The 27,500-nt window shown below is 40.9% G+C and overlaps 1 protein-coding gene across 2 annotated transcripts; it reads right to left on the reverse strand.

The window, feature by feature from the left end:
- Window positions 1-47: 47 nt before the first annotated feature.
- LOC121285742 (serine/threonine kinase receptor associated protein) lies at window positions 48-27,500 on the reverse strand. Of its 2 annotated transcripts, XM_041202493.1 has the most exons (10): window positions 27,422-27,500; window positions 27,129-27,294; window positions 18,830-18,965; window positions 18,049-18,130; window positions 17,894-17,966; window positions 15,205-15,304; window positions 14,505-14,642; window positions 4,428-4,564; window positions 2,239-2,388; window positions 48-1,185 (listed from the first exon to the last, which is right to left on the reverse strand). In XM_041202493.1, the coding sequence occupies exons 2-10, from the start codon at window positions 27,238-27,240 to the stop codon at window positions 1,124-1,126; spliced, it is 990 nt and encodes a 329-aa protein (XP_041058427.1). In that variant the 5' UTR covers window positions 27,241-27,294; window positions 27,422-27,500; the 3' UTR covers window positions 48-1,123. The 2 variants fall into 2 exon arrangements, with proteins under 2 accessions (XP_041058427.1, XP_041058428.1); XM_041202494.1 differs by lacking the exon at window positions 27,422-27,500 and having other exon boundaries at window positions 4,440-4,564; window positions 27,129-27,409.

Genomic DNA, 27,500 nt, shown 5'->3' on the forward strand with positions numbered 1-27,500 from the left:
CTAGCTGCTCATTAGTCCACATTATAATGTAATATCAGAACATGGTCTAGTAAAGCAAAGGCAGGCTTCATATCCTGGCCCACTTTTATTGAATTTTTTTAAATCGGGACACAAGTGTCACAAAACATTTTCATAAGAGCATAATAACTCAACAATGCTGCAAATGGGAAAAATTAGGAAAAAAGTAAATGGGCATATCAGGATCAGGCAGTAACTCAAAAGGTCACCCTCAAGCCCATGATTGGGGTGCAGCATTAAATATAACCAGAACTTACTAAGACACTCATTGATCTTATAATGCTGTAAGTAATCAAAGCTGTTGTCTATAAAAAGTGAACCATTCAACATTGCGAACCTACATTGTAAACACACAAGATAAACCAAATATAGTTCCTGTCGGATAAAGCACTGCAATTACTGCCCACATTTTTTTTTTGCAGTGGACAATAAAGAATTAACAGATTTCAATAAGCACTCATATTCAGATCCAATGTACTTTTGAACATACATTTAGTTGCACAAAACAGAAAAAAGCCCATAAACATGCAAAATTTGAAGAATACAAATACACATGAATTTTGTGTTTGCTTATTTTTGCACATGTGTGGGCCAGTTTAATACTGCTTGAGGCATTGAATGCAAAAATAAGATGCCTGAAATGGTGACAGATTGTACATCATTTAAATGAATAGAATGACAAGACAGCTTGAATGACTTTTTATTATTAAACCAGAGTGTTAGCATTGAATTTATGGAGGGCAAAGAAAAATGGATTCCTTTCTAAGGAAAACAAACTTGAATCCATTATGCTATAGCTGTAACTTGACCACACTTCCTCAATGAGAAACTTCTGCCAAGATACAATATATACAGATGTTACTGGTCAGGCCCAATTAGACCAACACAAGATGGGAGGCAGCTACATTGAATATGCAATGGTCGACTACTTTCCTTCCTTGCAGACACCATGTTCTTGTCTAATATACAGTTAACTACAGTTGTCTTCAGTTGATATGATTCCATTTAGATGTTTGCATTTGCCGTGACCATATAAAACAGAAGGCATGCTCTTTTTTCAGTTCATCAAATATTGCTGCTTGCTCCTTTTTCTCAAGCTGGCAGCTCAAGCTTTTACCTCTGGAGGGGTGCCATAGATAGAATCAGAGTTTTCAGAGCCAAGCTCCTCTGTAATTCAAAGAAGCAAGTGTAAAATACATGCAGTTGGCCACAATGGCAGATTAATTTCAGTTTAATATAGGAAAGTGTGAGGTCATGCACTTTGGTAGGAAGAATCAAACGGCAGACTATTATTTAATTGGAGAGAGTCTCCAAAAAAGTGCAGAGGGATCTGGGTGTTCTTATGCATGAAACACAAAAAGTTAGCTTGCAGTTGCAGCAATTAATTAAGGCAGCAAATGGAATTTTTGCCTGTATTGCTAAGGGGCTGGAGTTTAAAAATAGGGAATTTGTGTTACAACTGCACAGGGTTTTGGTGAGGCCACACCTGGGAGTAGTGTGTAGAGTTTTGGTCCCTGTATTTAAGAAAATATATACTGGCATTGGAGGCAGTTCAAAAGAAATTCACTAGGCTGATTCCTGGGATGAAGAGGTTGACTTATCAAGAACGGCTAAACAGGTTAGGCCTTTATTCATTAGAGATTAGAAGAATGAGGGGTGATCTTATTGAAACGTATAAGCTTCTGAGGGGGCTTGACAGGGTAGACATTGAGAAGATGTTTCCACTAGTGGGGGAATCTCAAACTATGGGACATAGTTACAGAATAAGGGGACAGTCATTTAAAACTGAGATGCGAAGGAATTTTTTCTGAGGATAGTGAATGTCTGGAATTCTCTCCCCCAGATAGATGGAGGCTAGATCACTGAAAGTATTTAAAGAGGAGGTAGATAGATTTTTGAAATATCAGGGAGTTGAGGGCTACGAGGAGCTGGCACGAAAGAGGAGGAGTTGAGGCACGGGGCAGATCAGCCATGATCTTATTGAATGGCGGGACTGGCCTGAGGGGCCGAATGGCCTACTCCTGCTCCTATTTCTTATGTTTGTATAACAAGTATTTCACTCAAGGATGATTGAACTGCACATTCAACACATGCCATCTGAGAATTAAACTGTTCCTTCAGAAAATCAAACGATTCTATATAACAAAGATGCATTGGTTCCGATTTAAGTCATGAAATAAGACTGATATCACAGTTAACTATGTAACAAAACGTACTTACCAGGAAGCACACATTTCCATAACCCGTAGGTTTTACCAACAGTTGTCTGCCAAAGACGAAGAGTTCCATCTTCAGAACCACTCGCATATAGTTCTCCATCAGGGCTAAATCTTACACAATGGACTGGACCAAAGTGCCCTTTGTATGACTCTAACAAAAGGATTTATATTTGTCTTAGAACAGAGTGATCGTAGCAGAAATAGATACAGCTAACCCTTGATTTTTAATAATTGTTATATTTGAATTTTAAAATATTAAATTCTCACTTTGCTGTGCTTTGCTTTGTAAAATTCAATTACAGGAATATCCAGCCATGGTTCAGCTGGTAGCACTCCCAGCTGAGTCAGAAGGTTGTAGGTTCAAGTCCCATTCCAGAGACTACAAACTCAAAAATCCAGCCAGTGCAGTTCTGACAGCGTGCTGCACTTTTCGGAGATGCAGTCTTTCAGATGAGACATAAACAAAGGCCCCATCATCAGGCCATCTGGTCTTCGTCAGATTGCTATTTGTGGGATCTTGCAGTGCACATAACCAGCTGCCATGTTTCTTAAATTGTAATAGTGACTGCATGTATGAAATACTTCACTGGCTGTAAAGCACTTTGGGACATCCTTTGTCATGAAAGACATTATTTAAACTCATCTTTCTTCCTAATTTGATTTGTTCAAAAAGGTCATCAAAAGTGCATCCATAATGGGTAACATGATGGGCCAAATGGCCTCCTTCTGCACCGTAACAATTCTGTGATAATATTAAAATCCTTGAGTTGATGGCACTGTCATAAACAAGCTTAGAGCATTGAAAACAATGTTGTTATGGTAACACCTGTTCTTGCTTGCTGCAGAGTGGGCACTGCAAACTTTGAGAACGGTATTACTGGAACAAATTCTCACTTGCTTCAGATTTCCACTAGCTTTAAGTACCATTTCCATTTTCTCCAACTAACTGTAAACAAGGCCACAGGAGATTCAATATTCATATGTGAACAGACAGGAATCACAACTCATTTATTCTCTTCACTAATATTGACTGATATGCCATTTTTCAACAGCCTTTGTTTGCTGCTGACTCGATTTGTCAACATTCAAAGGTATCCATTACGAGGTTACAATTCTTGACAACTGCACATATTTCATCCAGGAGATTTAATTCAAAAGAATTATGGGGCAGAGGCTCTCAAAAACAAAAAAAAATCAGTTCCAGACTCTGCACAAACGGGAGAGAAATAGTTTTCACCTCTCCTGGTGCAAAAGCTACAATGCTACCATGTTTTGCTCTTGGTTGTGTAATCAGATTAAAGTTGGTCATGAAATCTGTCTCATTTCAGACAGGAAACTTGAGATTTAATTTGTAGAATTATAACTGATTAAACTACTGTCGCTAGAAGTCCAGCCAAAAACCAGTGTTTCTTGTACAGTATTGCTGCTAGCCTCAATAGAATTGGCATCCATAGTTTTAATTAACAAGGGATAGTCAACCTGCAGCAACCAAGAGTTATGGGCAGTATGGGCTCACCTCCTGTAATTACAAAGTTCATATTGCAGGCACTGCCAGTGCTAAAATTAATTCACTGAAACTGATAGGGTGGAGTTTATGTAATGGTCTTGAAGAACCCAATTTCCAATAAAACAATAGCGAGACTGGGTATAGGAGGGCAAAAGGTTTATGTTGTCCTGAATTCTAATGGACTTCTTCGCATTGAGCTCCTGCTGCTGCTCTTTCCTCAGCAGTCAATATCCTCATTTTGAAAGCAATAGAGCAACGACTTTAATGGAGTAACTGAAGTCAAATTTACAGCTACCCCACCCAACAAAACAATCATGGAATGCCCTGTCAAGCTTTTCATTTATCGCTGCAAGCTTTACACTGATCCAGAAAGAAATGCAAAGCACACCAGCTGACAACAGAAAATATGCCTCAGATCCACTTGAATAAAAAATGCAAAGCAAATGCACAACTGTATCAGGGTTAATTAAACATTTGTTACAGACAAAAATTGAGATGAACTTTAATCTGTACAATTTGTAAGGTACCTTAAGGGCACAGTGAAATTTCAATTCTTTATGGACATTCTATATACTGGAATTAAATACCAAGCAGTAGCCATCCTATGTGCAGTGGCAAAAAACTGATTTGAAACACAATTCACACGAAGCAACTAATCCACTTGAAAAGATATGAAGACCCACCCAAATCCTCGCCTGTATTGTAGTCAAATTTGTACAGTTTGAAGTCATCACCTCCTGCAACAAAGACATCTTTCTCAGGGTGAAGAGAAGCAGAGTTGATTGATGCTGGTGCGTCAAAAGATTTGATCAGCTCAAGACTGTAAAAAAAAAAACCAGTACAAAACCTCATGGAATGCACCTAAATCTGTTTTCATCTACAAAAATTGTATTCTACAAGCATGAAAATACTAGTACCCTGGAGCAAAAAACAGAAACAGGATTCCAAAGCATGACCAGTTTGAGCCCCAAGGCACCATCACGCACTCAACTGGAGAATCCACAGACTTAATGTAGGGAGGAGGCAGGGTTAAAACTACAAAAACAATCTCTTTTTATCTCTACCTCTAACAGTTGTTTGGCAGTACAGAACTTGAGTATCGCTGAAAACAAAGAGAGGCATTTTTGTCAAAGCTTTTCGTCTTGCACTTATCAGGGCAGTTCGCAAGAATACCAAATGTTTTGGGAATAATTTATACTGTATGAGAAGAGTGTGCTCCACCTCCCTTTACATTTGGTATTCTTGCAAATTATTCTGATGAATGCAAGGCGAAAAGCTCCAACAAAAATGTCTCTTTTTCAGCAATATCTCTACCTTGTTAATATTTTTAGCCTGAATATAGAAGATTACCTCAAACTAAATTCAGGGTGACATTTTCCATTTCTGACAGCCATTTTGTGGTCTAATTCGTGCTGAACAATACTAAATTGAGGCTATTTTCAGGCAGGCGTAGCTTTCCAAAAGTATCTTCTTCAAATATTTAATGAAATAACTTTTAAATGATGTAGTTTCTCCCTTGATAGCAGCTTTTAGTTAAGCAACCCATGCCTAATAACTCTAACTCTAAAAACAGTGCAGATTACTTAAATTCATGTTCTCTATAACTGTTCGGGCAGATACAGCCAATAGTACTACAATTTTCAAGCTAGCCAAAAATACAAAGAAACTGTGGTCCTTCAAATTTAGGCTAAGTTTTCTAGTTGCTCAATATTTCTAGGAAAAATTGTCACAGGAAGCTATCCTGAACCTCCAGAAATTGACTACATTTCTGACATCAATTTATCCCAATCTTTATGAACCTAACCCTGCATCCTGCCCCCATCCCCATGAAAACCACCCTGCCTTTGATTGCTTGTCTAACCTCTGCATTCATATACTATACCAATTCACAGCTGTAACAGATGGGACCTAGACACTATTCCCATTATCTAAAATCCTTTTATATTTAATTATCTAGAATTTTCCACTGTCTAATTCACTCTCTTTACATCCTCACTTAGCAATGATTTCAACCTTAATTACAAAGGCCACTCCTCCCCTTCTAACATTTTTGCTATCTTTTCTGTAAACCAGTGGTTCCCAAAGTGGGCTACGCATACCTTGGGGCTATTGCATATGTCTTTAATTACTCTTAATTGTGTCATGGCAGATTTTAAGGGATGGTAATTGTTCCCCATTGTTCAGGGGCTTCCAAACAATTGTCTCTGGTACTCAAATGCTACCACTCACCTCCCACTGCTCCCCCCAATTACAGATTGCTGCAATCATATGCTTGCTGCTAATCGGCACAACTGCACTAGTAAAAGTTCCACTAGTACTATACTGAAAATTTTAGGAAAATACTGGAATGAAAAGTGTGCCTAGTAGCAACTAGTGCAGGAGAAAAACACCCACTGATTGGAGCAGCACATAAGCCCAAGCTCTGGCATGGCAGTGGTGCGAGAATAAGAGCTGCTGGCCAAAACACTAACCAAGTTGGAGAGGCAGCTGCTTGACCCAAGGACTGGCAGATAAGGCCTCCCATGTCAGGGCATCACCCTGTTGGAACCAACTCACAAAGATACAAAGGGATGAGCAGGGCTAGGAAGTGGGGCTGCTGAATGAGCAATTCTTTGTGGGCTAGGGGGTTCATTGATATATCCTTTAACTAACAAATGTGTTCACAACACGATCAAAATGTTGTAATTAGCTTCTTCATTGTATTTTTTAAAAATGTAACTAGAATATTTCAATTATTTTTGAACGTATCAATTAGTACAGCAAACGCAGAAAAAAATTGTGTGCAGTTTCCATTCAATGGTCACACAACATGGCATCAAACAGAAACTGCCTGCAGAGATAGGCAAAAAGTTGGAAAATTTGAATAAGAACACAAGAAATAGGAACAGGAGCAGACCATTCAGCCCCTCAAGCCTGCTCCACCATTCAAGAAGATCATGGCTGATCTACTTGTGTTTCAATTTCCACATTCCCATCTAACCCTGATAACCTTCGATTCCCTTGCTGAACAAGAATCTATCTACCTCTGCCTTAAAAATATTCAATGATCCCGCCTCCACCACCTTGAGGCAGAGAATTCCAAAGTCTCACAACCCTCAAAAAAATTTCTCCTCATCTCTGTCCTAAAAAGGACGAACCCTAATTTTAAAACAGTGCCCCCTAGTTCTGGACTTATCCACAAGAGGAAACACCCTTTAGACATCCACCTAGTCAAAGTCATTCAGGATCTTGTATATTTCAATCAAATCACCCCTCACTCTTCTAAACTCCAGTGGAAACAAGCCATCTGTCCAACCTTTCCTCATAAGACAACCCACTCATTGCAGATATCAATCTAGTAAACCACCTTTGAAACGCCTCCAATGAATTTACATCCTTCCTTAAATAAGGAGACCAAAGTTGCACAGTATTCAACATATAGTCTCACCAATGCCCTGTAAAACTTAAGCATAACATCCTTATTTTTATAAAAACAAAAAAACTGCAGATGCTGGAAATCCAAAACAAAAACAAAATTACCTGGAAAAAAATTCCAGGTAATTCTGTTTTTGTTATCCTTACTTTTATGTTCAATCCCTCTGGTAATAAAGGATAGCATTCCATTAGCCGCCTTAATTACTTGCTGTACCTACATACTAACTTGTGACTCATGTACTAGAACACCTAGATCCCTCTGCACCTCAGAATTATGCAGCTGTTCTCCATTTAAGTCGTACTATGCTTTTTTGTTCTTCCTGCCAAAGTGAACAACTTCACATTTTCCCACATTAAACTCCATTTGCGTGATCTTTTCCCACTCAATCAATCTATATCTATCTGCAACCTCATGTCCTCTTCACAACATACTTTCCTACCTATCTTTTTGTCATCTGCAAATTTAGCTACCATGTCTTCACTCCCCTCATCTAAATCATTGATGTAAATTGTAAAAAGTTGAGGCCCCTGTACAAACCCCTGTGGGATCCTGCCTATCAGAAAAAGACCCATTTATGCATATTCTCTGGTTTCTCCCAGCCAGCCAATTTTCTATCCATGCTAATTTGTTACCCACTACACCATGCGCTTTTATTTTCCATTATAATCTTGGATTATGGCACCTTAGCAAATTACTTCTGGAAATCCAACTATTGTACATCTACGGGCTCCCCTTTATCCACTCCTTCAAAAAACTCCAATAAATTGGTTAAACATGATTTTCCTTTCACAAAACCATGCTGACTCTACCCAATTGCCTTGAGCTCTTCTAAGTGCCCAGCTATAACCTCCTTAATGATCGATTTCAATAACTTCCCCACGATGGATGTCAAGCTAACTGGCTTATGTTTTCTGCCACCCTCCCTTCTTGAATATAGGAGTTATATTTGCTACTTCCCAATCTGATGGAACCTTTTCAGAATCTAGTGAATTTTGGAAAATTAACACCAGTGCATCAACTACCTCATTAGCCACCTCTTTTAAGACCCTAGGAAGTAGCCCATCGGGACCCAGAGACTTGCCCGCATGCAGCTCCATCAATTTGCTCAGTACTGTTTCCTTAGTGATTTCAATTTCATAAAGTTCCTTTCTCCTGTTCACCTACCCTGATTTGCAGCTATTACTGGAATATTTTTTGTATTCTCTATAGTGAACACAGAAGAAAAATATTTGTTCATTTCTTTCACCATTTACTTACTATCTATTAACTCCCCGCTGTCACCACTCACTTTATTTACTCTTTTCCTTCTTAAGTACCTGTAGAAACACTTGCTATCCGTTCTTACATTTCTAGCTAGCTTCCTTTCGTACTCTAATTTCTTTCTGATGATTAACCTTTTAGTCATTCTCTGCTGTTCTTTATATTTTGTCCAATAATCTGTTCTGCCACTCATCTTTGCGGAGTTGTATGCTTTTTCCTCAAGTTTGATGCTTTCCTTAACATCTCTGGTTAACCACAGATGGTGGGTCCTCCCCTTAGAATTTTTCTTTACAATCGGAATGTGCTTATTTTGAAGACTCAAATATCCCCTTAAATGTCTGCCACTGCTTCTCTATTGATCTATCCTCTAGCCTTGTTTCCCAGCTCACTTCAGCTAGCACAGGTGTCATTCCCACAGTTGCCCTTATTTAAGTTTAAAATACTAGTCTTAGACCCACTCTTCTCCCTTTCAAACTGGATGTAAAATTCAATCATATTGTGGTCGCTGCTACCTAGGGGTGCCTTTACTCTGACATCATCAATTAATCCTGTCACATTACACAATACCAAATCTAATATAACCTGCTCTCTGGTTGGTTCCAGAATATGCTGCTCTAAGAAACTCTCTCATAAGCATTCTAAGAACTCCTCATCCAGGCTACTACTGCCAATCAGATTTTTCCAGTTTGTGTGTAGATTGAAATCACCCTGATTATTGCCGTCCCTTTATCATAAGCACACAATATTTTCTCCTGAATACTTTGTCCTACACTGTGGCTACTGTTAGGAGGCCTGTAGACCACTCCCACTAATGACATTTCCCCACTACTATTCCTCATCTCCACCCAAAGCAATTCTACATCCCGATCTCCCAAACCAAGGTCATCTCTAACAATTGCGCCAATGCCTTCTTTGATTAACAGTGCTACCCCTCCACCTTTACCTAGCTTCCTATTCTTCTTGAATGTTATGTACCCCTCAATATTAAGGGCCCAATAATCATTGTCATCCTGCAGCCACATCTCCCTAATTGCTGTCAGCTTCATCAATTCATTTACTTTGTTATGAACACTACGTGCATTCAGATAGAGAGCCTTCAGTTTTGTCTTTTTGTGTCATTCTGCAGCCACATCTCCGTAATTGCTGTCAGATCCATCAATTCATTTACTTTATGAACACTACGTGCATTCAGATAGAGAGCCTTCAGTTTTGTCTTTTTGTTACCTTTGTAACATGTAATCTTGACTGATGTATTTTTTTTTTCTCTCTGTCCCTTCCTGCCACTCTGACTTTCATTTCTATTACTATTTTACTCTCCTGTCTTGACTCCACACTGTGAATTGCTACCTCTACCCAAGCTTGATCCCTCACCCCTTTTTAGTTTAAAGCCCTCTTCACTTCCCTAGTTATGTAATTAGCAGGGACACTTGTCCCAGCATGGTTCAGGTGTAAACCGTCCCAACGGTACAACCCCCACTTTCCCCTGTACCGATGCCAGTGCACAACAAACTGGAACCCACTTCTCCCACACCAGTCTGAGCCATGCATTCGTCTCTCTAATCTTATTTGCCCTATGCCTATTTGCACATGGCTCAGGTAATAATTCAGTGATAATTACCTTTGAGGTTCTGCTTCTTAATTTGGTAGCTAGCTCCTCATACTGATTTTGCAGAAGCTCTTTCCTAGTTCTACCTATGTCATTGGTACCTACATGGACCATGACAACTAGATCCTCCCCCTCCCACTGCAAGTTCCTCTCCAGCCTCAACCGATGTCACGAACCCTGGCACCAGGCAGGCAACATAGTCATCTGGACTCTCGCTCTTCATTGCTGAAAACAGTGTCAATACCCCTCACTATATTATCGCGTGCTACTACTACTACTACATTCCTTTTTGCTCCACCCGCTTGAACAGCTTCCTGTACCACAGTGCCATAGCCAGCCAGCTCATTCACCATGCAGACTTTGCTTTCATCCACACAGGTTGAGAGCACCTCACACCTGTTTGACAATTTCAAAGCCTGATGCTCGTCCACTACTGTCTACTCGGTCCCATTACCTGCCTCACTGGCAGTCACATTCTTCTGTCCCTCATTGCTGACCAAAACAGATGACCCTCTTCCAAGAGATGTGACTGTCTTCTGGAACAAAGTATCCAGGTATTTCTCCCTCTCCCTTATGTGGCGCAGTGTCTGCATTTCGGCTTCCAGATCTATAATCCTAATCCAGAATTCCTCAAGGTGCTTGCACTTCCTGCAGATGTGTTTGTCATGGATTGCCTTGACATCCAAAAGCTCCCACATCTCACAGCTGCAACATAACACCACCCCGCTATTCTAATTTATTTAGTTAAATTTACTTTAATTACTTTCTTCCTATGCTTCAATTTCCTGTGTTTATTGCATGCTAGTCCCACTGACAATTATAGGTTACATGCTTCTTAGCTACAAGATATGTGTTTTAGATGCTTGTTTTATTTTTATTGCTTTTTTAATCTTTATAGTACGATTTTAATTTTATAGTTTTTAAACTTTGCTTATTTTACTTTAATGTTTTAGTTCTTTTTATTCATTGATCCACTCAACTCGCCTGTCTTAAGCTGGTTTTTCACACACTGTTGCTTATACTGAGCACTTACTGGCCAATCAACTTACTACCTTACTGTGACATCATGGTTGCTTTTTTTCTCTTTTTCCCCGACTGCATTCTTTTCAAATTGAAGTCTCTCCCGCTCTCCGCGCCCTTTTCAAACTGAAGTCCCCGCCGCTCTCTGCATCTTTTTCAAACTAAGTCTCTCTCACTCTGTGCGTCTTTTTCAAACTCGGGGTACATGACTGAAAAAGTTTGGAAGTCACTGCTCTAGACCATACAACCTGTTTATTCAGTTCCCAGTCCTGACTGTTTTGCATCTATGTTTCATGACACTAAATAAAGTGATGCACAACACAATTCAAAGTTCCACTAATATGTGGGAGTTCCTGGATCCAGGGCAAACACGTTTGCAGTTAGTGTCTGCAGCTTGTGGAGATTCGGCTCAGAATCACTGAGCTGGAGGCTAAGCTGCAGACACTGCGATGCACCAGGGAGGGGGAAAGTTACCTGGACACTTTGTACCAGGAGGCAGTCACAGCCGTGAGGACAGGGTCATCTGATTTGGTCAGTGATCAGGGACAGGGGATGTGCCTGCAAGTGATACAGTTATGGAGACCCAGAAGGTAGAAGTGGAGGAGCCTCAGCCTTTGCAATTGTCCACCAGGTACAAGGTTCTTGGCCTGTATGGCTGAAAGCGGTGGCTGCAGGGCGGTTGAGCAAACTGACTATGGCACATTAGTACAGGAAGCCATTCAAGTAGGAGATAATAGGAATGTAGTGGTAGATGGGGCCAGTATAGTCGGGGGAAAGACAGTTCTCTGCAGCCGAGAGCAGGAATCCAGGCAGCTGTGCTGCCTGCCCAGTGCCAGGGTTCGGGACATGTGCTCTGGGCTGGAGACGATCCAGTGGTCATGGTCCACGTAGGTAGCAACGACATAGGTAGAAGAAGGAAAAGATTTCTGCTGAGGGACCATGAGCAGCTAGGAACTATAATAAAAAGCAGAACCTCAAAGGTAATAATCTCTGCATTACGACCTGAGCCATGAGAAAATTGGCAAAGGGTAAATCAGATGAGAAAGTTAAATGCATGGCTCAAAGGCTAGTATGAGAGAAATGGCTTTTGATTCATGGGGCACTGGCACCAGTACTGAGGAAAGTGGGAGCTGTGCCACTGGGATGGTCTTCACCTGAACTATGCTGGGACGAGTGTTCTGGCTGGTTGTATAACTAGAGCATAGAGAGGCCTTTAAATAGTGGTGGCAAGGGATCAGGTTTTGGAAGGTATACTGAATTAAATAGAGAAGACAAGGCAAAAGAGCAAGGTAGGAACAAGGGAAATGATGATCAGATTGTAGCAGGAAGGGCAGCATGTACAAACCTAAGAGTGCACCAAGCAGATAAGACGAGAGGTTACAAAAATATAAAGAGAGAACTAAAGGCTCTCTATCTGAACGCACGCAGCATTCTCAACAAAACAAATAAATTGACAGCAAAAATAGAAATAAATATGTATGATTTGGCAGCATTACAGAGACATGGCTGCAGGATGACAAAGACTGGGACATGAATATTCAAGGCGCATGACGTTTAGGAAGGAGGAAGCTAGGAAAAAGTGGAGGGGTAGCTCTGTTAATTGAGGATGACATTGGTACAATAGAAAGAGCTGATACAATGGAAAGAGCTGACCTTAGTTCTAGAGATCAAGATGTAGAATCAGTTTGGGTGGAGATGAGAAATAGTAAAGCTCAGAACTCACTTATGGGAGTGGATTATAGGCCCCTTAACAGTAACGACAATGTAGGGCAGGGTATACAGGAAGAAATAATGGTGAGAAAGGTGCAGCTACAATCGTGGGTGATTTTAATCTACATATAGATTGGTAAATCAGATTGGTAAAGGTCGCCTGGATGATGAGTTCTTAGTGGTTTCAGGACAGTTTCATTGAGCAGCACGTTTTAGCACCAACCAGAGAGCAGGCTACATTCGATCTGCTAATGTGCAATGAGACAAGATTAATTAATGACGGCATGGTGAAGGCGCCCCTAAATAGCAGTCATCATAATATGATTGAATTTCACATTCAGTTTGGGGAGAGATCCAACAGTAGTGGTTTAAACTTAAATAAAGGCAATTGAGGGCATGAAGACAGAACTAAGTGAACTGGGAAATTAGGTTAAGGGATAGGTCAGTAGGGTTGCATCTTTAGATGGTATCCCAGTGAGAAAGACAGACTTCAAGGGGAGAAGTCTCTGCAGCATCCAACAAGCTCCAGGTATTTAAAACTGAAGCCTACAGTCACACCACCTTTGGTTCCCAATCTACCTACCTCTTACTTTTTTTTAAACCTAGATGTTGTGTGCCAGGTGCTTCCTAATTAATTACACAACTGCATCAATTCTATAGCTGCAACATCATTAGCCATGGGCTTTTTTCCCCCACTGTTAGGGTCACCTCCAGAGTTCTCAAGGATCCATCTTTGGCCTTTTACATGCTGACCCGTTGACAACTACAGATATGGAATGGGCTCCCACTCTACACAAATCCCTCTCCACTTTCTCTGCCACTAGACAGCCTATTTGGCATCCAGCTTCGATGAGTTATACTTTCCTCTAAGTATTGCAAAAACTGAAATAATTATCTTGCTCCCCCTGCCCCACCACCACAGCCACAAACTCCATACAGCCATCAACTCTTTATCCCCAACCCTTCCAGTCTCCAGTTGAACCAGACTGTTGCAACTTCAGCATTTTGTTTCACTCCAAGCTGCATTTCCTAACTTCAATCTGCCCTTCATTACCACCTAATTCCACTCCATAACATGCCCACCTCCAACCCTTCCCAGAATCCATCTGCTACTGAAAATCATATTTCCGCTTTTGTTGCCTGCAGACTGGATCATTCCTAATAAACTTGATTCCCCGCCTTGTAAGCATCAGTTCAACCAAATATTTAAAATTCATACCTTTCTGTTGAAATCTTTCATGGCTTTTTTTTCGCCATCTCCAATTTCCTCCAGTCCTACACCACGACTGCTTCTTGCCCCCACACCAATCCTTCATCCTTGTGCACCCTATCTTTACCTATCAATGACAGACATGACTTCAGCCACCCAGGCTCTGGAATTACCTTCCTAAAATCCTCCACCTCCTCTTCTGACCTGAAGGCCCTCCTTCTACAAGTCTTTGGCCTCCTAACTTTGTCCCTTTTGGTAGGGCTCAATTTGCCTTACACTTGCAAAGGTTTGTGGGACATGGGTACAATATAAATGCAAAGTAAACGTTTTCTCTAATGACTTGTGGGATTTCTTATAATTAAACATTTTCATTGAACTTGTTTTGCAGGTACAGCAGTACATTTCTAAAACTCAAATTGATTTCATAAATTCAGAGGGTTCACTAAATTCCAGAATCATATACGATTTTAAGTTCTAAGAAAGACAGCATTTTGTTGAACAAAGTCAAAAGAAAATAAATGTTAAAGTATTCAACTTGCCTTAGTGCATTGTAAAAAGCAATCGTTTTTCCATAGGTTAAAACCAAAATCTCTCCATCAGGTATGTACTCTACACTGCTTACAGATGATCCAACATGAATGGTTTGCACTTCAATCATGCTAGACCTGTCCCAGAGCCTGTCCAAATAAAAACATAAGAAGATAAAACACTCTTTCAGTAAAGAAGTTTCATGTACAGTTTCCATAGGTTGAGGGATACTCTCCTCCCTTCATTCATGCCATCTTCATGTTAAGTTTAAGCTGTTGAACACTAACAGAATCTTTTTCCAATTCTAGTCTGGAGTCACATGTGTTGTCCTGGGATTTTGGCCAGGTCTCCTGACATAACCGCATCAAGCAGCCTCAAAGGCAGCAGAGTGTAGGGAGAGGATAATGTTGGAGAAGTGGGAAGGTAGCAGAGGGGGAGACCATCAGAAAATAGCTAACATAAAAGCAAAATACTGTGGATGCAAGAAATCTGAAATAGAAACAGAAAATTCTGGAAACACTCAACAGGTCAGGCAGTTTAATCACTGTCACCTGAATTCAGCCATTTCCTCTCCCCCCACCTCTCCAAGCAGAGAAGCTAAAAACCCAACCATTTTCCTTAAAAAGGTCAGATTTTACTTATCGTAAAATCTTTAAGTATATATTTGTTTATTCATTTTAAACTTGATAACTTCATACCAAAAACGCTTACCTTACAGTCTTGTCATCAGCTGCTGAAATTATCTGCCTGTCCCCATTACACCACAGGGCTTTCTTAATACCAGAACTATGACCACTGATCTCCAGAGGCTCTGACAGAGAAAGAACATCAGGTTTTACATGCAACCACCATATTCAACAGTGACAAGTGAACTTTTCTCATTCCAAGAATGACCAACCTGTTAACAAATTTGACACCCGAAGACATAACATATAACTCAGTGACCTATACAAATGCTTGGATTTTCAATTTCACTCTCTCCCAGTTCATCTTTAAATATGTTTTTGCCGTGACGCTTGTTCCCCTCAATGGCCTCAGTTTCAAATACCGTTGAAGTACTATGCACACATTTATCTAGTCAGCAGATTCTTAATGTTTAATAAGCCTCTTAAGTACAACAGAATCCTGCATTATGTTCCGTCCCTTCTCCAAAATCATAAAAAGGATCAATTTGGGATTTTCAAAAAATGTTTGTTACAATAGCTGATCTACTTCAAATTGGCAGTGCTGTATGCCAGGTGTATTCTTTTAAGATGAGGTGTTAAACCAAGGCTCTGTCTGCTCTCCCATGTGATAGCTCAAATAGGAATAAACATGTATGATCTAATTGCCATTACAGAGACATGGCTGCAGGATGACAAAGAGAGAGCTGAATCTTCAAGGGTACATGACATTTAGGAAGGACAAGAAGCCTGGAAAAGGTGGAGGGGTAACTCTTAATTAAGGACGACATTAGTACAATAGAGAGAGATGACCTTAGTTCTACAGATCTACCCAGAAATTTTAAAAAAAGGTGTAGGAATAGCTTAAAGGCCCCCTAACAGTAGCCACACTTTAGAAAGAAATAATGGGGCTTGTGAGAAAGGTACGGCAATAATCATGGGTGATTTCAACCTACATATAGATCGGTGAATCAGATTGGCAAAAGGTAGCCTGGAAGATGAGTTCATAAGTGTTTTCAAGACAATTTCTTTGATTAGCATGTGCCAGAGCCAACCAGAGAGCAGGCTGTTACACATCTGGTAATGTGCAATGAGACAGGATTAATGACCTCATAGGTATCAGTGATCACAACATGTTTCAATTTCACATTCAGTTCATGGGAGAGAAAATTGTGAGGCAGTGACAGAGCTGGCTAAAGGGAACAGGGAAATTAGGTTAAGGGACAAGTCAGTAGAGATGCAGTGGCAGATATCTAAGGAGATAAAAACAAAAAAACTGCGGATGCTGGAAATCCAAAACAAAAACAGAATTACCTGGAAAAACTCAGCAGGTCTGGCAGCATCGGCGAAGAAAAAAAGAGTTGACGTTTCGAGTCCTCATGACCCTTCGACAGAACTTGAGTTCGAGTCCAAGAAAGAGTTGAAATATAATAATTATATTTCAACTCTTTCTTGGACTCGAACTCAAGTTCTGTCGAAGGGTCATGAGGACTCGAAACGTCAACTCTTTTCTTCTCTGCCGATGCTGCCAGACCTGCTGAGTTTTTCCAGGTAATTCTGTTTTTATCTAACGAGATGTTTCATAATCAATAAAAATGCATTCTAATAAAGATTCTAGGGGAAAAACCTACCCATCTGTGGCTAACTAAGGAAGTTAAAGATGGTACCAGATTGAAAGGAAAAGATTACAATTCCAAAAAGGCTAATGACAGGTTAGAAGAAAATTCCCTAGTTTCTGGAAAGGTCCCACCAGATTGGAAAATAGCAAATGTAATTCTTCTATTCAAGGGGTTGGGGGGGGAAATGGAAAGCAGAAACCACAGGCAAGTTGGCTTAACATTCGTCTAGTATTTATTAAAGAGGCTGTAGCAGGGCATTTGAAAATCTCAACTCACTAGGCAGAGTCAACATGGTTTTGTGAAAGGAAAATTGTGTTTAACTAAGTTACTGGAGTTATTCAAGGAAGTAACAAGCAACATGTATAAAGAGGAACCTGTAGATGTGGTGTACTTAGATTTCCAGAAAACAAGATGCAATATCAAAGGTTACTGTACAAAATAAGAACTCATGAGGTAGGGGGTAACATATTAACATGGAAAGATGACTGCAGCGATTCAAGGCAGCAGCACATCACCACCTTCTCAAGGGCAATTAGGGATGGGCATAAATCCTAGCCTAGTCAGTGACACCCACATCCAATAAACAAATAAAAAGCTGGTCATTATCACATTGCTGTTGGTGGGATCTTGCCATGTTTTAACTGGCAAGTAGGTGACCACATTTTCTATGCTACACTTCAAGATCACTTAATTGGCTATAGAGGGTGATGCATGCGCCATGGTTATCTAGATGCAAGTCTTTTTCTTTTTATACTTAATCCAGGTGAAAGCGCTTACAAACTCGTCTCAAGCAACTCCCCAGATAAGAACAAGTTCTAACCAGCAACATTCAATGTAAAACCATTTATCATTAAACATTCTCCCATAATCAACAATATTAATGTGTACTTTTCCCTCAAAAACGACATAAATGAAAAATTTCTTGGCAGCCAAGTATTTATATCACTGCAAAAAGGTTAGCTGAATCACATTTATAATCCATGTGCAATACTGCTCACATTTAACATGTATAACATTTATGCAATCTCTCCGGCAACATCGCAATATGGCTGTTGAAATAAAAGCCCTAGTTTTACATTCTAGCTAGAGAAAGCCTTTTCAATAGCAATCACGCCTCACCTGATTCAGGTTTGTTCAAATCATAAATACGCAAAACTTTATCTTGCCCGCCAGTCAGTAAGTTGTTGCTATCCTGAAAAAAAAAATCTAATTAAAATGGTTCCAAAAATTATGGATAGGAATATGTACTGAATTAGATTAGAAATAGATTTTACCTGAGTAAAGTCTACAGTTTTGACAATATGTTTGTGGGCTAAAGCGATCAATTCATCACCTGTCACAGCATCCCACACCTTGCTGAGGAAAAAGAAAAATAAATTCAGGTGAAGTAACTCTCTGCCATGTGAAAATAAATATACGACTGATGAAACAGTTTTCCTGAATACCAACTACCAGACCCAACTTTAATCCCAAACTTGGCTGGCACTTACAAAGGCTTCATCCAGCCTACAAAGCCACTGAAAGCAGCTAAATTATCATGCATATTGAGTGGCAGTGTGAATACTTCCTTGGGCCACATGAAACATCAAGGCTTCGAAGTGACATTCCAAGTCTGCATATATGTGAGATTAATTTGTGTACCTCTCCAGATCTTAGTGTTTTGATTTAGGATTGCCCACTAGAGTTAATAGCTTGACAAATATCTCTTCCACAGGTTCAAGGTACAAACACAACAAAACGCAACAACAAGTAGTTGCCAGGGGTTGGTTGGACAAATGCCTGCCGTGTGCAGCCACATGGCTCTCAGAATGTCATTTGTAGACCATTAGCCAATACTGAATTGCATTCTTTTTTAAAAAACTTTAGACAAATAAAGTAATTTTTCCATTTGGGTTAACTTTCTCTCTTCAGTGCAGTAGAGTTTTTTTTAAATAAGCTAAATCCACAACCTCCTTGATCTCATTACAATATATTCTTTGACGAATAAGATTATTAATTGTCTTTAGTGATGAGCCATTCATGCCACCGCTACATACAAAAGTGAGAAGTACTCACGCTGAAAAATCTGCTGCTGCGGTTGCTGCCCTATTGGCTTCTTTATTTAAAGTGGCTCCCCAGACAGCACCTTTGTGACCCAGAAACGTCCCAATCCAGTCTCCTGTGTCACCCTGGCGCATCATAGGCTTGCCATCTGAATGGATATCAAACATTAAAATGAATTGTAATTACAGAATTTATACAACAATTTGCATTTTGATAAAAACAAAAAAACTGCGGATGCTGGAAATCCAAAACAAAAACAGAATTACCTGGAAAAACTCAGCAGGTCTGGCAGCATTGGCGGAGAAGAAAAGAGTTGACGTTTCGAGTCCTCATGACCCTTCGACAGAACTTGAGTTCGAGTCCAAGAAAGAGTTGAAATATAAGCTGGTTTAAGGTGTGTGTGTGGGGGGCGGAGAGATAGAGAGAGAGAGAGGTGGGGGGCGGGGGGCAGGGGTTGTGGTTGTAGGGACAAACAAGCAGTGATAGAAGCAGATCATCAAAAGATGTCAACGACAATAGTACAATAGAACACATAGGTGTTAAAGTTAAATTGGTGATATTATCTAAATGAATGTGCTAATTAAGAATGGATGGTAGGGCACTCAAGGTATAGCTTTAGTGGGGGTTTTTTTTTTATACAATGGAAATAGGTGGGAAAAGGAAAATCTTTATAATTTATTGGAAAAAAAGGAAGGGGGAAACAGAAAGGGGGTGGGGATGGGGGAGGGAGCTCACGACCTTCAGTTGTTGAATTCAATATTCAGTCCGGAAGGCTGTAAAGTCCCTAGTCGGAAGATGAGGTGTTGTTCCTCCAGTTTACGTTGGGCTTCACTGGAACAATGCAGCAAGCCAAGGACAGACATGTGGGCAAGACAGCAGGGTGGAGTGTTAAAATGGCAAGCGACAAGGAGGTTTGGGTCATTCTTGCGGACAGACCGCAGGTGTTCTGCAAAGCGGTCGCCCAGTTTACGTTTGGTCTCTCCAATGTAGAGGAGACCACATTGGGAGCAACAAATGCAATAGACTAAGTTGGGGGAAATGCAAGTGAAATGCTGCTTCACTTGAAAGGAGTGTTTGGGTCCTTGGACGGTGAGGAGAGAGGAAGTGAAGGGGCAGGTGTTGCATCTTTTGCGTGGGCATGGGGTGGTGCCATAGGAGGGGGTTGAGGAGTAGGGGGTGATGGAGGAGTGGACCAGGGTGTCCCGGAGGGAGCGATCCCTACGGAATGCCGATAAGGGGGTGAAGGGAAAATGTGTTTGGTGGTGGCATCATGCTGGAGTTGGCGGAGGATGATCCTTTGAATGCGGAGGCTGGTGGGGTGATAAGTGAGGACAAGGGGGACCCTATCATGTTTCTGGGAGGGAGGAGAAGGCGTGAGGGCGGATGCGCGGGAGATGGGCCGGATACGGTTGAGGGCCCTGTCAACAACCGTGGGTGGAAAACCTCGGTTAAGGAAGAAGGAGGACATGTCAGAGGAACTGTTTTTGAATGTAGCATCATCGGAACAGATGCGACGGAGGCGAAGGAACTGAGAGAATGGGATGGAGTCCTTACAGGAAGCGGGGTGTGAGGAGCTGTAGTCGAGATAGCTGTGGGAGTCGGTGGGTTTGTAATGGATATTGGTGGATAGTCTGTCACCAGAGATTGAGACAGAGAGGTCAAGGAAGGGAAGGGAAATGTCAGAGATGGACCACGTGAAAATGATGGAGGGGTGGAGATTGGAAGCAAAATTAATAATCCCAGCTATGCCTGTCTCTTTATGGGGTATGTGGAACATTCCTTGTTGCAGTCCTACTCCGGCCCCCTTCCACAATTCTTTCTCTGGTACATCGATGATTACTTCGGTGCCGCTTCATGCTCTCGTCGGGACTTGGAAAAATGTATTAATTTTGCTTCCAATCACCACCCCTCCATCAGCCTTCCGGACTGAATATCGAATTCAACAACTTTAGGTCATGAGCTCCCTCCCCCATCCCCACCCCTTTTCTGTTTCCCCCTTCCTTTTTTTTCCAATAAATTATAAAGATTTTCCTTTTCCCACCTATTTCCATTATATAAAAAAAAACCCCCACTAGAGCTATACCTTGAGTGCCCTACCATCCATTCTTAATTAGCACATTCGTTTAGATAATATCACCAACTTTAACACCTATGTGTTCTATTGTACTATTGTCGTTGACATCTTTTGATGATCTGCTTCTATCACTGCTTGTTTGTCCCTACAACCACAACCCCCCCACCCCCACCTCTCTCTCTCTCTATCTCTCCGCCCCCCACACACACACCTTAAACCAGCTTATATTTCAACTCTTTCTTGGACTCGAACTCAAGTTCTGTCGAAGGGTCATGAGGACTCGAAACGTCAACTCTTTTCTTCTCCGCCGATGCTGCCAGACCTGCTGAGTTTTTCCAGGTAATTCTGTTTTTGTTTTTAATATTGCCTTTATTATTGCAAAATGTCTCAAGGCACTTCACAGGAGCATTAATCAAAAGTTGGAACTGAACCACATCAAGGAGATACCAGGACAGGTGACCAAAAGCTTGGTTAAAGAGGTAGGTTTCAAGAAGCATCGTAAAGGAGGAAAGATAGTGAAGTGGAGAGGTTTAAGAAAGGAATTTCAGAGCTCAGGGCCTAGGCAGGTGGAGGTACAGCAATTAACGATGGAGCAATTAAAAAGGGAGAATTGCAAGAGGCCAGAATTACAGGAGTGCAGAGATCGAGGAGGGCTGTAGGGCTGAAGGAAGTTAGAGAGAAGAGCAAGGTCATGGGGGGATTTGAAAACAAGGACAATTTTAAAATTGAACTTTGCCAATCTGGGATCCAATGTAGGTCAGAGAACACAGGGTGATGGATGGATGGGACTTGGTGCAAGTTAGGATACAGGCAGTTTATTGGTGGATGAACTCAAGTTTATGTATCATAGATGATGGTGGTCAGCCAGGAAAGCATAAGAATAGTCAGGTGCAGAGGACAAGGGTTTCAGCAGCAGTTAGGTGATCTTACAGAGATGGAAGTAACTCTTTTGGAAATGGACTTGATGCAGCAGTTATGTGATCAGAAGCTCATCTTAGGGTTAAATGAACAGTGGGATTCAAACAAGGTGCTGCAGGAAAGATGGGCATGGATTTGGGAGGTAACAACTGTGAGGAACCGGTCTTTGGAAAATTTGAAGGACATTGAATTTTAGACATTCTCCCTCCTGAGTTATTTTTAAAAGTTGCAATATTAATTCGGGGCTGTGAAAGTGCCATTCTTCAAGAAACCATGGGTCAAGATAGATGTCCGGCGGCGAATACCTGGAGAGTGAAGAGATACTTTGTATATCTAAATTAAGAAAGAACTGCTGTTGCCAGGCTAAAGACAATTGCTGATAGAGTTTTAAAGACTAAAATATTCAAAAAATACTTCTCTCATCAGGTGTTTTTAATCAGAGTGAGTGTGGGTGTGCCTTAGAAGCAGGCTGCAAGAAACTCTCTTTCCCTTGCTCTGCCCCACCTGTGTGTGAAACTTTGCTCAGAAATGTCTCATCAGGATAAATCATCTGCTTTATTTTGAGAGTTCGCAAAGTTGGGATACGTGAAAGTCATCAAGGACAGTTTCACCAAAAAAAAATCCATCTGAAGGAACTTCCAGATCTATTGTGACCCAGAATTCTGTTTGATCAACATCAAGATCTTATCGAATTTTATCCTTTTAAAATAAACATTCCCATACTCCAGCTTCTGCAGGGGGCTGTATTTGTTTTGTCCTATTTTGTGTTTGAGAGTGTATGGGGGTTCAAAAGTCTTTTTTTAAAAAAGGAGAAAATAGTTATCATTTGAAACTACAACTCCTTTGTTAACCAGTTTATTAACTTATTTTTTAAAAAGCTGTTTGTTTTCTAATAAAGCAATTTTTGTGTGTATACTGAAAGAAGCCTGATTTGAGTCTTTATGCTGGGAATAACAGTAACAAAGGGCGGTAAGAGTATGTAGAGGTTTTGAAGGGGACTGTGACATCAAAAGTGGAATGAAGGTGGAGTTGAGCAGATCATAGTTGCAGAAATCTCTTGGTCAATGGAGGGCCAAAGGGTAAAGAGTTTTGAATTTAGAAATGCAATTTTAAGTAATTAGGCAAAGTATTTTCCCCAGAGATGGGCACAGCTGGGGTGTGGGGGTCATAGCGGAGAATACAAGGAAGAGATCAGAAATGGTCTCGTGACTGGCACAGGAGAGAGAGGTCATGTAAGATGACAAGATCAAGGGGGTACCAGTGAATATGGATAGAAAGATTTATGTTGCACGAGAGATTTAAGGGAAGATAGGAATCTTGAATTCAGAAGGGAGAGCATGATGAGTTAAGGTACAGGGTGGAATGACCAAAAGAGAAGTCACTTGGTAAATAGACTCAGGGAGGAAAGCAGTGAAGACGAAAAAGATCAATTCTACAAATAGCCGCGATAATGCCTCTGAAAAAGTAACATTCATTCTCAAAATACTTAGGGGGCAATAAACCAAGACAATTCATTAAACTTTAAAACATAATTCTCAGCCAAGAGAGCTAAAATCACTCTCTGATACCTTGCACCCAAATCCGCTGATATGGGATTTTAACATTTTTAATGCCATACTATGTTGTAATGTTCATTAAAATGGAACACTGTCTTCTGCAGCATGTATCTTTTTCCAACGTTTAATTGTGTTCAATACTCATGGATAAGTCTACTTCTAATAATTCAGCCATTATCTACATTAAAAATTAAAACTCTCCCAATTATATGAATTAAGCAAGATTAAATCAAGAATATGCTAGCTACAATGTTCAGGGCAGATTTAGCCCAAAACTTTTCAACAAGGGTTAATTGTTATTTTTCAATATACATTGCTTTTACAGAGATCAAGTGGAAAAATGGGATTTTGCAGTCCTTTTGAGGCATGGGCCTCTTGAAATGTCCAAAGAAATAGCAGGATTCAAAACTTTAAGTAAAAGTGAGAGATACTAGAAAATTATAGACTTCAGGGTCTAACAACTATTGTGGGGAAGGTATTGGAATCTACAATTCAGGGCAGAGTGACTGTACACTTGAGAAACTGGAGCTGAGAGATCCAACATGAATTTGTCAAGTGTAGGTCTTGTGTAAAAGAAACTGAATTGTTTTGAGAAAGTAACTAAAGTAATAGACAGGTTAGTATTTATAAACAGTTTATATGGACTCCCAGAAGGCATTTGTCAAAATTCCACCAAAGAGACTGTCAGCTAAAATTGAAGCTGATGGAATTGAAGACACATTATTCATTTAGTTAGCACATTTGTTAAGTAGTCAAACACAGCAGGCATAATGGGTATGCACTTAAATTGGAAGGAAGGGACTATTCGTGTCCCACAAGGGTATGTGCTAGGGCTTCAACTATTCACACACTATAGGGTATTATTTATATCATGGAAACTAGGAACAGCGGAGGTCTAAAGGGATTTAGGGGGTCACACACAGCTTACTAAGAGAAAATCAAAAAAGCTAATGGAATGCTAGCTTTCAAAATCAAGGGCTAGGACAGAAATGGGAACAAGTTTTACTGTAGTTGTAAAGAGCTGGGCATCACTACTTAGAAAGCATGTATTGCCTAGCAGTGCAGATTCACTAAAATGTTAATCTAAACTTGGAGCCCTTTTGAGGAGCAATTACATGAATTAAACTTTTATTTCCTGGATTATTGAAAGTTATGGGATGATTAAATTATATTTTTAACGTTTTGAAAGCAATTGAAAGGAGAGAGAAAGAAAGAGAGAGAGATTTTCTGTTGGTGTGGGAGTCAAGGAGAAAGGGTTACAGGCTTAAAATCAGAGTCAGGCATTCAGAACCAAAGCAAGGAAACAATGAGCAGCAAGAGTGTGGAACTCGCTTCATAAAAGGCAGTAGATGCTCGCTCATGTATTTTACATCAGAGATAAAAAATATTTTCACAAGCCAACAGTATGAGAGAGATCTGGAGCCTTGTCTGGAGAGAGGGTAGAGATCAGCCATGATGTTTGAATGACAGAACAGACTCAAGGAGCTGAATGGCCTACTCTTGCTCATATGTTCTTCTGCTATAGGCACATCAATTTCTCATATTTAGTCTGTCAACTCCAAGATTTTAAGCAGGACCTAGTTCTCTAATCCAAGCTGAAATTCCAAACTAGGACAACATTTCAAATTTAATTCAGCCTCTGAACCTTGTTCTTACTCTACAGGGTTGACTCATGCTGTCACTTGAAGAGGCATTACCCGATGTATCATTTTTAACTGGTGTTTCACCCAAGTTGTCAATCCATGCTTTACAACTTTACAAAGCAGACAACTAAAATATGAAAGTTATCAGACAATTCAACATATTCAACCGGAAAAGGTCAGCATAATAAACTCCTCTTTTACATGATTATGCTTAAAGCACAGGTACAAGATTTTTTTTCACTTGTTCATGGGAAGCGGGCATCATTGACATTTATTGCCCATCCCTAATTGCCCTTGAGAAGATGGTGATGAGCCACCTTCTTGAATCGCTGCTACCCACATAGTGTATGTACACCCACATTGCTGTTAGGGAGTTCTTGGACCTGGGCACAGCGACAGCGAAGGAAGTGATATATTTCCAGGCCAGGATTTGGGGAGCGGGGCAGGTGTAATTGATCAGATTAGCTTTGTCCTACTTAGTGTGATCAGGACATACCTAGGCAATTTTCGACATTGTCATGTAGATGCCAATGTTATAGCTGTACTGGAACAGCTTGGCTAGGGGTACTGCTAGTTCTGGAGCATAACTTTTCAGTACTATTGCCAGTATGTTGCCAGGGCCCATAGCCTTTGGTATATCCTGTGTGTTCAGCTATTTCTTGATATCCATGAAGTGAATCGAATTGGCTTAAGATTGGCATCTGTAACATTAGAGACCTAAGGAGGCGGCCGAGATAGACCATCCATCCAGCACCTCTGGCTGAAGATAATTGCAAACATTTCAGTCTAGTCTTTTGCAGACCTCCAGCATTATTGTCAATGGTGATGTTCATAGAACCTCTTTAAATTCATTGTTTAATTGAGCTCTACCATTCACAACTGGATGTGGTCAGACTGCAGAGCTTTGATCTGATCTGTTGGATGGAATACAGCTGAGCAATCCCATACATTGTTCAGCATGCATGTAGTCTGGTGTTGTTCCTTCAACAGGTTAGCACTTCATTTTTATATACCTGGTGCTGCTTCTGGCATACTCTCCTATACTCTGTTGAACCAGGCTTAGTCCCCTAGCTTGATTCACTTTTGAGCTCCAGATCTGATCTGAATATATCCCATTTAACAGTCAGAATTACAGAAAAAGTGAAGTGTCCCGGTGTGACCAGAGGGCTTTCGCTGCACCAGGATGTGGAAAGAATGTTTCCCCATGTGGAAGAATCTAGAACCAGGGGTCCCTGTTTAAAAATAAGCGGTTGCCTATTTAAGACAGAGGTGAGGAGAAATTTTCTCTGAGAGTCATGAGTCTTCGGAACTCACTTCCTCAAAAGGCAGTGGAAGTAGAGTCTTTGAGTAGTTTTAAGGCAGAGGTAGAAAGATTCTTGATAAGGGGGTGAAATATCATTGGGGATAGGTGGAACTGTGGAGTTGAGGCTACAATCAGATCAGCCATGATCTTATTAAATGGCAGAGCAGGGTCAAGTGGTCTACTCCTAATGTGCACACTCATATTTCAGGACTGTCACACGGTCAGTCCAATCAATACCACCATAACCAAATTCACCTCAGGCTTAAGGATGCTGAGGGCAAACTAAAGTAGGTCTTTCCCTCATTGGTTCTCATCACCTGCTACAGGCCACAAGCCTTCAGGACTTAGGCAGCTCAGTTAGTAATGGTACTGAATCATTCTTGATGATGGATATTGAAGTCCTCCAACCAGAGTACTCAAACTCATTTTGTGACATCTCTATTTTTAACCCACCTCATTCCAAAATCGGGGATATCTGGTAACAGCATAAACAAGTTCTAAATATCAATACATGTAGCACAATCTCAACCACTTCCTTTCAAAAATACAGACTGTGGAGAATTTTTTAAAAATCAACAATCTGTTGAAAATACACCTTCTATAAAAAAAAGTCTAAATGTGCTTTGGTTCTATCCCAGTAATGTCATTAACAAACCCTAACTAGACAGTAACAACACAAAATGGCATTTGAAAGATGGAACAAGTGGGAAGCTGCCAAGTCAACACATGGAATCTGTTGATCCCAATCACAGGCCTAGTGGAGAGGCTTTAAACCATGATTCCCAGCCTCCTCCCCCCACCCCGGGCCTGGCCTCACCTTTACAGGCGCTGATTAAGAAGTAACCGTAAGGCGTGATCCCGCTGAAAGCCAAATCGACCACGGGCCTGGTGTGGCCGCTGCAGGTCAATGGAGTTTGTCTCATCGCCATCCCGAGGCCTCGGCCGAGCGGCCACCAGGCAGCGCGGCTCCTCTCGTTGGCAACCTGGAGAGAGAGAGAGAGAGAGGCGGTCAGAGCCCGGAACCGACACGGCTGCGAGACCCCCTCCGGGTCTCGGTCGGTCTCCTTCGCCCACTCTAACCGCCCACCCAACAGTGACAGTCCCTCTCACCCTCGATCCGCCGCCAGTGCCTCCAAATCCCCCGTGAGCCGCAGCGGAAATAGCGTCAGGCAGTCTGGGGGAGCAGCAA

This window comes from Carcharodon carcharias, chromosome 13, assembly GCF_017639515.1.
Source record: "Carcharodon carcharias isolate sCarCar2 chromosome 13, sCarCar2.pri, whole genome shotgun sequence".
NCBI classification, from domain to species: domain Eukaryota; kingdom Metazoa; phylum Chordata; class Chondrichthyes; order Lamniformes; family Lamnidae; genus Carcharodon; species Carcharodon carcharias.

What these genes read in the sequence shown, in the direction of transcription:
- LOC121285742 (XM_041202493.1), bottom strand. Translation starts at nt 27,240, where the DNA reads ATGGCGATGAGACAAACTCCATTGACCTGCAGCGGCCACACCAGGCCC. An exon ending in GCAGCAGCAGATTTTTCAGC is followed by an intron (nt 18,131 to 18,829) that starts GTGAGTACTTCT and finishes CTTTTTCCTCAG; the next exon opens with CAAGGTGTGGGATGCTGTGA. An exon ending in ATGGAAATGTGTGCTTCCTG is followed by an intron (nt 1,186 to 2,238) that starts GTAAGTACGTTT and finishes TTTGAATTACAG; the next exon opens with AGGAGCTTGGCTCTGAAAAC.